This window comes from Solanum stenotomum, chromosome 9 (genome assembly GCF_019186545.1).
Source record: "Solanum stenotomum isolate F172 chromosome 9, ASM1918654v1, whole genome shotgun sequence".
Classification (NCBI taxonomy): Eukaryota; Viridiplantae; Streptophyta; class Magnoliopsida; order Solanales; family Solanaceae; genus Solanum; species Solanum stenotomum.
In genome coordinates, this window is record NC_064290.1 from 48,121,931 (window position 1) to 48,135,670 (window position 13,740).

Below are 13,740 nucleotides of genomic sequence, written 5' to 3' on the forward strand. Positions count from 1 at the left end.
GTGCAGGGAGGTAGGAGTGGGGGATGGTGGGAACGAGGGCTATGGGGGTGAAGGTAAAGATGAAGTGTGTTGGAGAGTGAGAGAACACAATGAATCAATGTGAAATATCACTGGATCAACTTATCTTCCATACTTTCATTAGTAAAGTCATTAGCCTCACTTTTAAGAAGCCCGTTTTCTCAGAGAAAATTTGTTTTCCAAGATACTTGACCAACCGAACATGAGAAATTGAAGAAAATATTTTCCTTCATACCGAACACACCCTATATCTCATTTGTGAGTTACAAGAACGCTGAGAACAAATTTGGCAAGTTTTAATCACCACAATGTGATCACAAATAGGGGTGATCATAGATCACCGAAAACCGAATTGCCAAATCAAACCGGAATTTACCGTACCAAAGTTAACCAAACTTCGAACTACCAAACGCCCACCCCAAGTTAATAACATAAGTAGAGGATTAAGCAATTATTTTCACTAATTAAACACAACCTCGCCAATCATATTAAGAACAACAACATCATTTAGATCTATGTAATGACCAAATAGAAGAGAAAACAATCTTTAAGTTATACATTTGATGTCCTCTCAAAACACATGGTAGCAACAGAATATTGGCTATTGTAAATTTTGAAAACAGGGAAAGTTCTCTTCATCCCTCTTTGCTATCTGCAACTGCTACTTGATCTGTACAATCTAGTCAATGTTGTGAAAACCTGGAAGAAGGGAAGTTATGAAGCCAAAGACAATCATTTGGATCTCCTTTGCAATACCCCACCAGCGGTTGCCACCGTCAGCAGCTCTGGGTTCCACTGCCTGCTCATTCTCATCTACCCTATTTGCGTCGTTACCTAGTAGATTTTCATTCTCACCTCCAGGTTGTCCCTCTGCCAGAACAATATGACAAAGAAGAGTTAAGAGATGTTCCGGTATCCACATTAACTCTTACGTTATGAATGCACACATTTCCCAGCTGACATTCCAGACCAACATGAAAGCAACATTCAGTTGATGTTGGTAAATTGACATGGTTAGTTTTATAAAAGGAGGACTAAAATTCTGAGACCTACCCAAAAAGAAAGGCACCAAGTGTCGGTTTATCAGTACTCCAGCCTACAATGTGTTATATCTTTCTTTTGAGAGAATGTAAAGGGTGATGCACCAAGATGGTGCTGGGCAGGACAACAAGGGCACAGTCCCCATGTACATCTAAGATGTGTTTATCTATTTATTGACATAAGCTAAACGGAAGTACCTCCAGCTGCAACATTGTCATTTCCTTGCCTTCCAGCACCTGGTACATTATCTGCCCTGACAGCTGGCCTAGGTGGTTGAGGAGGTGCAGCAGCCCTCTGCATTCCTTGTGAAAGCCACCGTACCAAAGGTGCAAGAGCTCCAGTTTGATATCTATAATGACCAACAGGAAATATATGGCGTGACTTAACGACAAAGCAAAAACAAAAGACATATTTCAATGAACACAATCGTAAGATCCTGTTTGGATTGGCTTATTTTTAGGTGCTTTTACGCCAAATAGTTTTAAGCCCTTTGGTAGTGTTTGGGTAAGATAAGAAGTGCTTTTAAGCCAAAGAACAAAAATAAGCCAAAAGTCACAAGTTAAAGATTCCTAATATAAGTCATTAAGTTATAAGCCTATCCAAACAGGCTCTAAGTTCTCCCTCCTTCATAGGCAATTCAACCACAATGCAAATTATATGATTTTATCATTAGAAAAAACTAAGAAACGAAAAATATGGAGGCATTTTAGCACTAAATACACTTGAGGAATGTTTTCCAATTTTCCCAGGTTCGGCTGTCAAATATTTTGGAATACACTTTCTCCAAGAAAACCAGCTCCTTAAAAATGAGAAAAATAAGCTCCCTAATGGAAGTAGGAAAAACAAGCTCTACTAGTGACATTCCACATTGATTGTTTCCTCCCTACACTCCAAATGCACGTCATCTTCACTCTCACCCCATAGCCCTCATTCCCACCATCCCACACCCATACCTCCTGGCCCCCACCTCCCATAGTATTTGTCTAAGTTATATACAAAGGCTTTTGGGATAATATTTTTTGCTTACTTACCAAACACAAGAGAAATTAGTAGGATCCACTTATTTTCCTTCAAACCGAACACACCCTAGTTCAAGTTGGTTACTGTGGTACGCAAACATACCTAATGGGGCCAGTAAACAAGCATAAATGGTCGGGAGAAAAGCTAGAGGGTTCACCTTCGAGACAATGAACAATTCACTTTAGTGTACCACAATGGAGCAAAGAGAGAATGGAAAAGGAGATCAAAAGGCACCAAAAGAACTATGCCCAAGAAAGGAAACCAAGGAAATGCGATGTGATAAACTATAAAAATCAACTGTAGATCTGAATGCTATTTAGGAGAACAAAACAAATATAGGGGCAACTTAGCTGTTTTCTTTTCCAAAGAAAAAGTAAACTTTAGTTTATCTTTTAGTATATCCACATTCTCATTCATATTGGTTATGTTGCAGAACTTGACGCGTCCAAAAGAATTCTTAATGTCATAACAACTTTCTAAGACCAAATTGTTAGTATTTAATAAAATTAATAAGCAACAACCCAGTGTAGTCCCATAAGTGGGGTCCGGGAAGGGTAGAGTGTACACAGACTTATCCCTACCTTGTGGAAGTAGAGAGACAGTTTCTGAAAGACCCTCGGCTTGAGTAACGCACATTACAACAAATAAAATAAATAAATAAATAAAAAGGAAATAGAAGTGATCATAATTGACAAAGACTTACAGGTACACAAGTGAAGCTAAAAACACAAGCAGAACAAGCCTCTGTCTTGATCCATCTTGATTGAACAAAAAAATCACTGCAGCCAGCTTCAAAATAAGCAAGAGATCTAGCTGAAATGCAATTTGAAATCTTCTGACAACTATTTGTCGTTGGGGTCCAAGCTGTTGCTGCTGAGGCTGCTGCTGTCCCATCTGACCTTGCTCCTCACCTACAGCTCCATTTTCTGGAATACTAGGTCCACTGTCAAGAGCAGCATGTTTTGTTTTTTAATTTTTGCAAGGAGAGACTAATAAGGCTCTGCTCGAATAGTTTTTTTAGGGAAGTAGCCCTTTTAAGAAACTAGAAAGTATAACTTCCACCAATACTTCCGGCTTAACCACTCAACACCAGGGCATCGTGTTTTGTCAGAGTATGAAGGCAAATGAAGGGAATAAATATTTCAATAACATGACATGCAATTGATTGGATATATATACCTACTAGTTTCCAGGTGCATGAGAAGTAAGTATGGCTTCATCCCTAGTATTTTAGGTTGATGTCATTTAAGCAGATGATAAGTACAACAATGGTAACAAAGAACTATGTATCTTCAAGCAACTAAGAGGCATGAACACCAAGTAGAGAACAGAAAGAGAAACGAGCAGAGTACCATCTTTTAATTTGCTGATCAGGTTAAAGTAAAAAAGTGATATTTATAATCAGCAGCAAAAAAGCTGCTAAGTATGTACAGGAAAAGGTGCTAGTCACATAAATCACGTCCAGCACAGTACGACACCACATTAGGTTCCTTATCAATGAGCAACTATTCAGGAGTTCAACCTTAATGATGATATAATGCCGCAGACCAGAATCTGAGACTTGGCCAACATGAAATGTGTTACAGGAGTTCTTCAAGGAGAGAAAGCAAAAATGATTACTGTGCATCTATAAAAAGCTTTTACCGTATTTTGCTAAAGAGAACCAAAAAAATTGAAGTTCTTTGATTCAAATAAATAAATCACAATCACAATCTTTCTCCCTCCCTGCCACAAATGATCCAAAAACTTAACTGAATACTAAGATCAGTTACTTGCCTATTAAAGACTGACAACTATCTAACATAACTTTTGCAGAGTTTAAGAGAACTGCCTGAGAGGGTTTAAATGGAGCGACATGGTCAATGAGGATTAATGTAGCCAACCCTAACTTGGTTGGAATTGTGGCATTGTAGTTCTTTTTGCTAGTTTAGACTTCAATTCCAAAATATAAATTCACAAGTCAAAGGGGTGTCAAACATTTCTAGCATAAAGAAGGTGCCAGAATTTAGTGAGTGTATTGCATGTACACAAAAAGCTCTGACCAGCAGATTTGTAAGTTTACCAAGAAATACTAAATCATCCTCAATCCAACTTAAATGGTCTGTGACAGGTAAGTCTGGTTCTTTTTGTCATTATTATCATTCTATTTATTTTTATTTTCCTACCCTTGGATGATTTTTAAAGGAGGTTGGATATTCTAGGCTGCAGCAACTTTAGTTACCATGTTTCCATTGTCTAGCCAGAAGTGTTAATCCGCTGGTGCTATGGACTTGGGGGAGTTTTTTTAAAAAACGAACCAAAATTGGCTAAAATGCACTTCTACTGATGCAGCAGAGAATTTCTTAAACACCTGACATGTTGTACTCCTGAATAGAGAACTTCAGCTTTGATTATAAAAGCATTGAAAATACATGCACAAATCTACAATTCTTGCTACATCAGATATGGAGTCAAGAAGCTGAGTACTAGGCAGATACAGCTATCTAACTGAATAGGATGCATTAATTCAAATGGAACAATGGAAAATAAGGAAACCTATTTAATTCCTGTGTTGTTCCATGCTGAAAGAGAAGTCAGCATGCCAATTACAGAGGCTAAAGATGATGATGACAACTTATACATCAAAAACTAGATCTGAAGTCTCAGGGACACTTACGTAGGTACAGCGTAAGTAAATGGAATTAGAGTGTTTGGTGGAAACCCTGCATATTGTCCCATAAAAGGGGCAACAGGTACAGCATAAAGGCCTGGTCCATGGTTCAACTCTTCCTGGATTGGCTGCATACCGAGAGCTCCAGGAAGTAGTGTAGGATACATGGCTTGGAGCATCTGATAATTCACCATCGGTGAACCCTGAAATGATGGGAGTTGTAAAAACAGATAAAAGAATTAGTGAATAACTTCTCAAATGCAAGTAAGCATTTTCTTTCACAAAAAAAGTTCATAAAAAAGCCAAGCAATATCCTACTGAAAAGGAAAAGTTAGTGGCTGCAAAATATCCAGGCTCTCAAAATTGCAAAGGCATTTGCCTACCAAAAGGTGGCCAGTAAATCCTTTTGACATCAATGGGCATAATAAAGACAACTCGCATGACTGTCTTGTTAGGCATCGACCAAGACTTATAATCCTACCAAATTCAGCAATTATCGTGAGCGGTGCAATCAAGTTCATAACAGAGAAGCATCTTTCGAATTAACTCTTCCAGATTACCACTCCATTAATCTTCACTTGATGCACGCACCCCTAAAACCAGATTGAATGGTAAGGTAGGAATTGATGAAAAATCATACTCTAAAAATGGGATTGTGGTCCACAAGTTGGATAAAGAAAATTCATATAATTGGATAAATTGGGGAACCAAGTAAACGAAGAATGCTACACGCAGTTTGGATAAACGTATCCAGTGGTATCTTATTTTGTATGATTAAACATATCTAAATGTAGAAGTAAAAAAAAAAAGATATGTGAGTGAAGTGGGAGATATAGTGCTAAATGAGCTATTTCTTGGGTCTTAAATTCCAAGCAGTGTCAGGCTGTTCGGAAATTCCCTTCACCTCAGTGTGCAAAATCGGTTTTAAATCTCAATCAGTATCCAAAAGTGACGGATAACCAATCTCTGATTTACCCACTACATCATGGCTATAATAAAGAGTGTAACAAATTAAAAGGAATATTCCAAATGGAATCGCATCCACGCATATGAAGCAAAAACAGTCATCGATGCATCCATACATTATGAAAAGCAAGAAGGACTCAACATTAGAAAGACAATTTAGAATTTCTACATTTCAATCTGCAATGTAGCTCTCCCAAAGACACGGGATTATGCAGCTAATCGATAGCATTTCGTGGCTCTGGAAAGTTAAAAGGACATCTTTTTTTCCTGGTTTAGGGTAAATACCAAGTGCGGGTAAGTTTTTACCTCTTCCCCCACTCCCACCAAAAAAAACATTTATTGTCCTTTCCTAAATAAGATAGATTTCCTTTTTAACGCGTCTAGTGATTCAGCACATGTTTAGCAGGTCCATGTAGATTGAGATATAACATCCTCCGATGTGTAAGCATGACATTGACTCTTACCAATTTTCGAGCTGTAATTAATGCTTTACAAATAGAGAATGTTGGATGCTTGATAATGACATCAAAAGCAAGCAAACCAAGAACCTATAACTTCGCTAGGGTTATTCAGCTACCAAGACATTGTACTTCTCATTATAGCTCACTTTCACTCACAGAAACGTGTGTAGGGTTTGTTTACAACGGACATTAATTTTTCAATTCCACTCACAGAGACATGCTAAGGTATATGTACAACGGACATGTGTGTAGGGTTTGTTTACAACGGACATTAATTTTTCACTTCCACTCACAGAAACATGCTAAGGTATATGTACAACGGACACGTGTGTAGGGTTTGTTTACAACGGAAATTAAATTTTTCACTTCCACTCACAGAAACATGCTAAGGTATATGTACAACGGCCACGTGTGTAGGGTTTTTTACAACGGACATTAATTTTTTCACTTCCACTCACAGAAACATGCTAAGGTATATGTACAACGGACACGAGTGTAGGGTTTGTTTACAACGGACATTAATTTTTCACTTCCACTCACAGAAACATGCTAAGGTATATGTACAACGGACACGTGTGTAGGGTTCATTTACAACGGACATTAATTTTTCACTTCCACTCACAGAAACATGCTAAGGTATATGTACAATGGACACGTGTGTAGGGTTTGTTTACAACGGACATTAATTTTTGACACGTAAAAGACATTGAACTCCAAAGATTAGAGCCCGGAAAATGACAAGAGAGGTTATTCCAGTGGCGCACGAACACTCCACTTTCAACCTAGAATCTGGGATCAAATTGGGAAGGCACAGCTGTTTTCACTTGGAAGAGGGTTCCGGGATGAGGTTTTACTGTATCCCCATCACACACACACACACAGGAACTTCAAATCGCATACATCTTTCCTACTTACAGGTTTTGCCCTTATCAACAACTATAAATAGACCAAAGATCAAAATTTTTATAATCAACACCAGTTTTTTTTATGAAATTCCTGAATCGTAGATACATTGAATATACAACAAGGACTCTTTAAGCAAAAAACATTAACATCAAACTACATACCCTAATTTTCCACCAATAAAACAAAAATTCTACTTTACATCCATCATAAAACGAGAAGGCAAAAGAAGGAACTCCATCTAATTCAGAAATGTTACACCACTAAAAAAAAAACTTAATTTATTCAATTCAATTTCATACCCAACAAACAATTTCCACCAAAGTCAATTCTTGAAATCACCAAAAACAAAAAAAAAGTAACTTAATTGAGAAAATGGACACCTGGGGTTGTTTCTTGAGGGTATCTTCTGGAGATTTTTGATAAGCAGAGGCAGAAGAAGACGAATGTTGTTCCGAGGTTGAGCTGAGATTTTCATGTTTTTCCGCCATTGAAGCTTTCTCAATTTTCTCTTCTTTTTTTGCTTCTCTTGTTTTTGAAGATCGGAGTATTGCTCACCCCTTTTTTTTCAATAATAAATGTTAGTCTAATTTTGCTCTCTATTTTTTAGCTACGTATATTTTCACTATCTACTCCAATAGGAACAAGCCACGTTGTTTTATTTGGTGAATTATCTAGCATGTTTGGAGTATAAATAATTTTCTTCATTTTTTTCCTTTTAAATTATATTTTTGGAACTTTACATTAGAAAGTTACTAGTATTTGTTATTAAAATTAATGGAACACTAAAGTATGACGGATCAATGTTGTGTTAAAATATTTCGAAAAAAAATATTTAAATTTATTTCTATATTTATAGTTATGATTAAGGTTTTGTGTTTAATTCTTTAGATTTTAATGTCATGTTATCTCAATTATAAAAGTCATCGAAGATTCAAGGATCGAGATGTTGAACTATGACGAACAACTTGAAGTAGATTGAAATGTTATATAGCATGTAATAATGAATCAAATGAAGCTGACTTTTGTTAATCATCTTTTGTTAATCGTCTTTTTAGTGGAACAATATTTCTAACGGTCTAATTAAGAAATTATTGACTGCTTGTACAAAACTTTTGGCCTAGCAAATACTAAGACCACCTGTTTGTACGATAGCTAATTACTTCCTATTGTAGACAAATAATATTGCATGTCTAGGTGTTACGATCTAAAATTCAAGATCACTAAACACTAATTCATCGGCATGTAAGTCAATTCTTCATTCAAATTGTGTAAAATTCAATTATGTGGAAGTAAAATCTCAAAGTCTATGCCTTTATAATAGGGTTAAAGTGCAAAAATGACAAATATACTCAATATCTTTTAAAAGCTTAATACAATTATTTTTAACTACATATTGTTTTTGATATGTTGGATTAACTAAATGAACCCATCGGCTAAATCCACATTCATCACTAATTGTATATTTTTGGCATTTCTAAACATTCTTGTAGGATCGGTTAGTGTTCTTGACATCTCAAGTTCCGCAAGTCCATAATAGCAAAAACATATAATTATAATTAAATTTTTGAAAAACGAGAAATATAAACGAACAAAAATAAAACTAAAAAGATTGAAGAAAAAAATCGAGTAGTAATGAAGGATATGCACGAGTCTGAAGAATGACATAAACAGAAAAAATAACGAAAAAAAATTGTAGAGGAAAAATTGAATGAGAGGTAAAAAGGAGCTCAACTTTTAATCAACAATGGTGTTGAATAATTGGGAAAGAAGATGATTGTTATAAATGCCAAAAGTATTGCTATTACCTTTTCAAAAGGCCTCATGCTTCGAAAATGAGTGTATCACACGCACATCATTTAAATATGCTTACATTGGATGAACATGCAACCTTTTTTAGAAAAAATTATCTTATTTCATTGAGTTTAAGTATTCGGTCAATAAAATAGTAAATAGAAAGATCAAACTGACAAACAAAGTCAAATACAAAAATTTCCCTCGTTATTTCAACTTATTGCAATTTACTTGTTCTTGCATCATTCTCATTGAGGTAGATTTAACTATAGGATGGCAATGGGTCGGGCGGATGCGAGGCGGGGTGGGTTTAAGGCTATATGGGGCGGGGCAGGTTTAAGGTTGTGTGGGACGGGGAGGATGCGGGCTGGATTGAAGTGAGTTTTTTTAAAATTAATATGGGGTGGGGCGGGTTGCTGTGATTTTATGTGGATTCAAACTTAATTTTAACTTTTTACATGTTACAAGAGTGATAGAGCAGTATTTATTAAGATAATTTCATTAAAGCTAATAAAATATTCAAGATAATAAATGAAAATGGTTCAATTAAAAATAATACAATTTTTTATAGTATTCCCACTTGACCTCTAAAAAATAAAATTTTAAGTCACTATCCTATTAAATTAATACAACTTAATGAAAAAATGAATTTATTTTTATGAATTTTATTTTTAATATCAAACATAACTAGAAAAAGAAAATTATGTGGGGCAAGTTCATGCGAAGCAGGTATAATGCAGGACGGGTCTATAATGAAAAGAGTTGTTATGTGGTGAGGATTAAAATTTTGCGGGTTAAGCTCAACCTGTACCGTTCCGCCCTACACCTCCCCATTGCCATCCCTACTTAACTAACCCTTGAAAAATATTTCACGCTACTGAAATAATTTCTTAGGATAGTAAATTATTAGTAACACTCTTGTTATTTAAGCTTCACATTATCTTGTGCTAACATACTCTTGTTATTACATCTATCAAGTATCTCTTTCAAGAGGCATAATATCGCCTCGCAATAGAAGATAAGCAGACCAACAGAAGAGCTGAGACGGTGATGATATCGCTGACAACAGGTTAAAGCCATGGCAATAACACATCAGACATAAAAGCAAACAGCATTAAACTAAACAGGCTGATTATTTTCCAGATCATACAGTTCAAACACCATCATAAATACATAGATTTTTTCTAGGTAGGCTGAGCATTGAACCACTACATTGAACAAGAGCATGGATTGAAGAACTAAAACCCCAATCTCCGATCTGTGTAACTTTGCTTGCTCGTCCTTCATGAGGTAAGCAGCTTCTTATGTTTTCCAGGTTTTCAAAGAATTTACAAGGTTACTAAGCCTGCAAAAATTCAACAATATATACAATTAGGGTGGTATTAAGGTATGTATAACTAATGCATAGACATCCATGATACTAGTGATGCAACGAGTTCTAATCCATGCATGGTTGAAGGCACAATTGTCCCTCAAAACCTTTTCCACATCCTTCCCATCATATTTGTGGAGGATGTTTTTGAAAACAAAAAACCAAACATTGCATTAGGGTAACGGCTGTGAGTTTCCCTTGTCATCAAAAAAAAAAAAAAAAAAAACCAAACATTGCATTAGAAACAACATTACTCAACAAGCATTACTAATACACCATATTAGCATTATTCTTGTACACCCAACCAAACGACCCCTTAAAGAAATGCACATCTTACCACTTTTTATGATAAACCAAATTGTATTATCAAGACCACAAATCTTGTTTAAATTGTAAAATATAAAGTTTGCCGGCTGCAGTTCTCTGATCAGTTCAAGATCCAACAGACTTTTTAATCCTCCCCCCCCCCNCCCCCCCTCCCCCACAACTCAAAAAAAATAAAATAAGGGAAGACACATCTTAAAGGTATTGCCTGGAAGACTAGGTCAACCAAGAAATGCCTTGCCTTGGCTTACAAAAGGGAATTTCATGAGATGTATCAAAAGCCGCTAGGATAAAATGACTCAAAACTAGAATTGATAGATTAAAAGTAGATCCCTCTAGACGGAATTGAAAAGTAGATGAAGATCACAAAATGCAAGTGTTGATAAACAACTTACTACAGAAGCTCACTACACAGACAGGTCATTTATCCTTCATCCTCAGATTTAGAATCATAATCCGGGTTGTCCTCAAGCTTCACCTCCACTTCCACCACCTGCACTGGGGTTGGGAACGCAGGCCCTGCAAGAAGGAAGGAATGCTAAGAATATCATAAATGTTGCCATTACAACTATACCATAGAGCTGCTGGATAGGTTCACTGCTGTATTTCCAAGTACAGCAGCAACTCTGATCCATTAAAATGTTGCCAGAGACAAATATAACTAAATATTGCGAGAATTCTTTTCATTAAGGGCATCTTTGAACTCCACTACTTCCCCATCTCCACGAGGAATCAACCTACTTAAACACATATAGCAAAAACACCACATTCTCAAGACAAAATAAGAGACATCCCAAAGAACATGCAGCAAGTATTCCAGGTGAAGGAAATTAAGATTTGTTTTTTCCATTTATGATCCCACTGGTTTCAATACAATTAGATTTCAGCTATTCTGCTGATGAACAGAAAGTTTCCACCTGGGAATCCTCAACCAAATGTGTCTTTGTTCCAATCGCCGTGTAAGCTATACAGAGGGATAGGCTGGTCCATTTAAAGAGAGTGAGTTTCTGATCATAATGACTACTTAATGTCGGATTTCCAGTTGTAATTCCTAGTTTGGGGTGCCATAGTAGTTCAGTCGTCCTTCCGCTTACACAAGTCAATATGGGTGCTTTTCTGCTCTACTTCCCGAAGGGAGGTTGAAATCTGTTACAAAATAAGCTGCTCTTCTTTCATAGGCAAATGTACTTGGTGCTTCCATATGTAGAGAATGCATTTAGCTCTTTATGACCTTGCAATGCGACTTACTAGAAGAACAAAAGTTCATCAAATATATGAAATAGTATAATGTAGCTCCCAACTAAAATAAAGAAAATAAACTTCCTTGTTTACTATTCTCTCTGCCCCAATTTATGTCTGCCCCAATTTATGTGGCACGCTTTCCTTTTTAGTTTGCCTCAAAAAAAAATGTCACCTTTTTCTAATTGGAGACAACTTGACTCTAAATATTCTTTTACCCATAATGAAATGATTTTTAGCAACATAAATGTCTAAGCTTTGTTTCCGACCACAAGTTTTAAACTTCTTCCCTTCTTTCTTAAACTTTGTGACGGAGGGAATACTTCACACAACTCTGGAGAAAGCTTATCCTTGTGGTGTTTAATATCTTTTCTGAGTTTGGGATGCTGCATTAAGATTCTATATCTCATTTGGCACTACACCATGCACAAAGCTATAGTTGGTTTAGAACCGCGTGCGATTTCTCTGAAATAAAAGGCTAAGACTAATAACTGCCCCAAGTTCACTTAGCCCTTGGGCTACAATTTGATTGAGCTTCAGGCTTAACATCCACACAGATGATTGCACGCACATATCTCAGTCAGCAAAAGTTTATACATGCCCCAATAGGCTGGTGGATCCAAATTCAGGAATATCTATTTGGTTATGAAGATACAAATTCCTCACACATTTTTCTTGCAATCCAATAAAATAAATCTATCAGCTTGGCCCTATTTTACAATAATCTCAAAAAAAACAATTCCCACGCAAAACATTCCACCAAAGCAAACAAATTTTAAACCATTTTTAGGGCGTTTGGGTATTGTTGGCAGTTTTTGATGATAAGCATAAGTAGAAAATTCAGATGTTGATAAGTGAAATGTAGAAAGAGCCAAGTAGCAAATCACTTGCCTCCCTAGAGATGATCTCAATTGTTTTTCCAATTGCGTACAATAAGTTTATGTTGGTAAAAGCATCTTAATCGGTTCTACTCACCAGCCCTCAATCCTAAACGAGTTAACACCAGTTATATGAATCCATGACATCCTTTGTAGGAATCATAATTAGCCTATTAGGAATCTCCTTGATCTAAATTCTAAGCTAAGGACCATCTACACTTGCATACTCGAAAGACATCAGCTTTAGGCAACCAGTAACCAAAATAGGTCTTAATACCATTTATAGAGCATATATATTACCTCAAAATCGTATCTTTACGAGCTTAAAACAAGTAAAGTAGCTATTTTTACTTCTCAAATGTCACCCAAAAAAAGAAAAACAATACTCCCTCAGACGCTCCGACCCAAATTACTTATCAATTTACAAAACCAAGATAGAATTTAAACTGTAAACTAATTTATAAAGTTCCAAAACAGCTTCTTAAAAGCTAAAACATTAAAACCCATAAAAAATTGTATATACCTCCAGTGAAAAATGAGGACGAGGGCCATCCACGAACACGAGAAACCGACCTCGATTCATCCTCTGATAACAAAGATGAAGCCGATAAAGAAGAAGCAGAACCAAAATGACTCTTCACAGCTGCCATCTTCCCAACAACCTCTAGTATCCTATGAGGATCAAAATCACCACGATGACTATGTATTCCCCCAATCTTCACATACGGTTGTGGAGGTGGGACCCAGTAAGAGGATCCAGGCAAGAAAGGTAACCAATCTGGAGCAGAACGCCTCACGATAACCGAATGGATTACCTCCTCCAACTTCTTTACCCCACCGTCCGATCCACTAGATGAGGAATCTAGGTCGATCTCGATTAACTGAGGGTGAGGTGGTTCACCTTCACCGTCACCGGATCCGCCGCCGGATCGATTGGAGTTTGAACGGTGCCGGAGAGTGAGGAGAAGAGGTGGAGAGAATACGGGTCGGGTCAGAGTTCGGGTTCGGGTTAATGGATTTGAGAGAAGACGAGCCATGAGAAAAGGGGGATTTTTTGGTTTGTTGGTAAGAAGA

At 36.7% G+C, this 13,740-nt stretch overlaps 2 protein-coding genes across 2 annotated transcripts; both read right to left on the minus strand.

Annotated features, from left to right (window-relative positions):
* Positions 1 to 454: 454 nt before the first annotated feature.
* On the minus strand, positions 455 to 7,619 carry LOC125875766 (uncharacterized). Its single transcript, XM_049556800.1, has 5 exons — positions 7,443 to 7,619; positions 4,736 to 4,947; positions 2,783 to 3,022; positions 1,257 to 1,408; positions 455 to 888 (listed from the first exon to the last, which is right to left on the minus strand). The coding sequence occupies exons 1-5, from the start codon at positions 7,548 to 7,550 to the stop codon at positions 698 to 700; spliced, it is 903 nt and encodes a 300-aa protein (XP_049412757.1). The 5' UTR covers positions 7,551 to 7,619; the 3' UTR covers positions 455 to 697.
* A 2,335-nt stretch (positions 7,620 to 9,954) lies between these two features.
* On the minus strand, positions 9,955 to 13,740 carry LOC125876781 (uncharacterized). Its single transcript, XM_049558030.1, has 3 exons — positions 13,190 to 13,740; positions 10,945 to 11,068; positions 9,955 to 10,198 (listed from the first exon to the last, which is right to left on the minus strand). Exons 1-2 carry the CDS (start codon positions 13,701 to 13,703, stop codon positions 10,974 to 10,976), a joined length of 609 nt encoding a protein of 202 aa, XP_049413987.1. The 5' UTR covers positions 13,704 to 13,740; the 3' UTR covers positions 9,955 to 10,198; positions 10,945 to 10,973.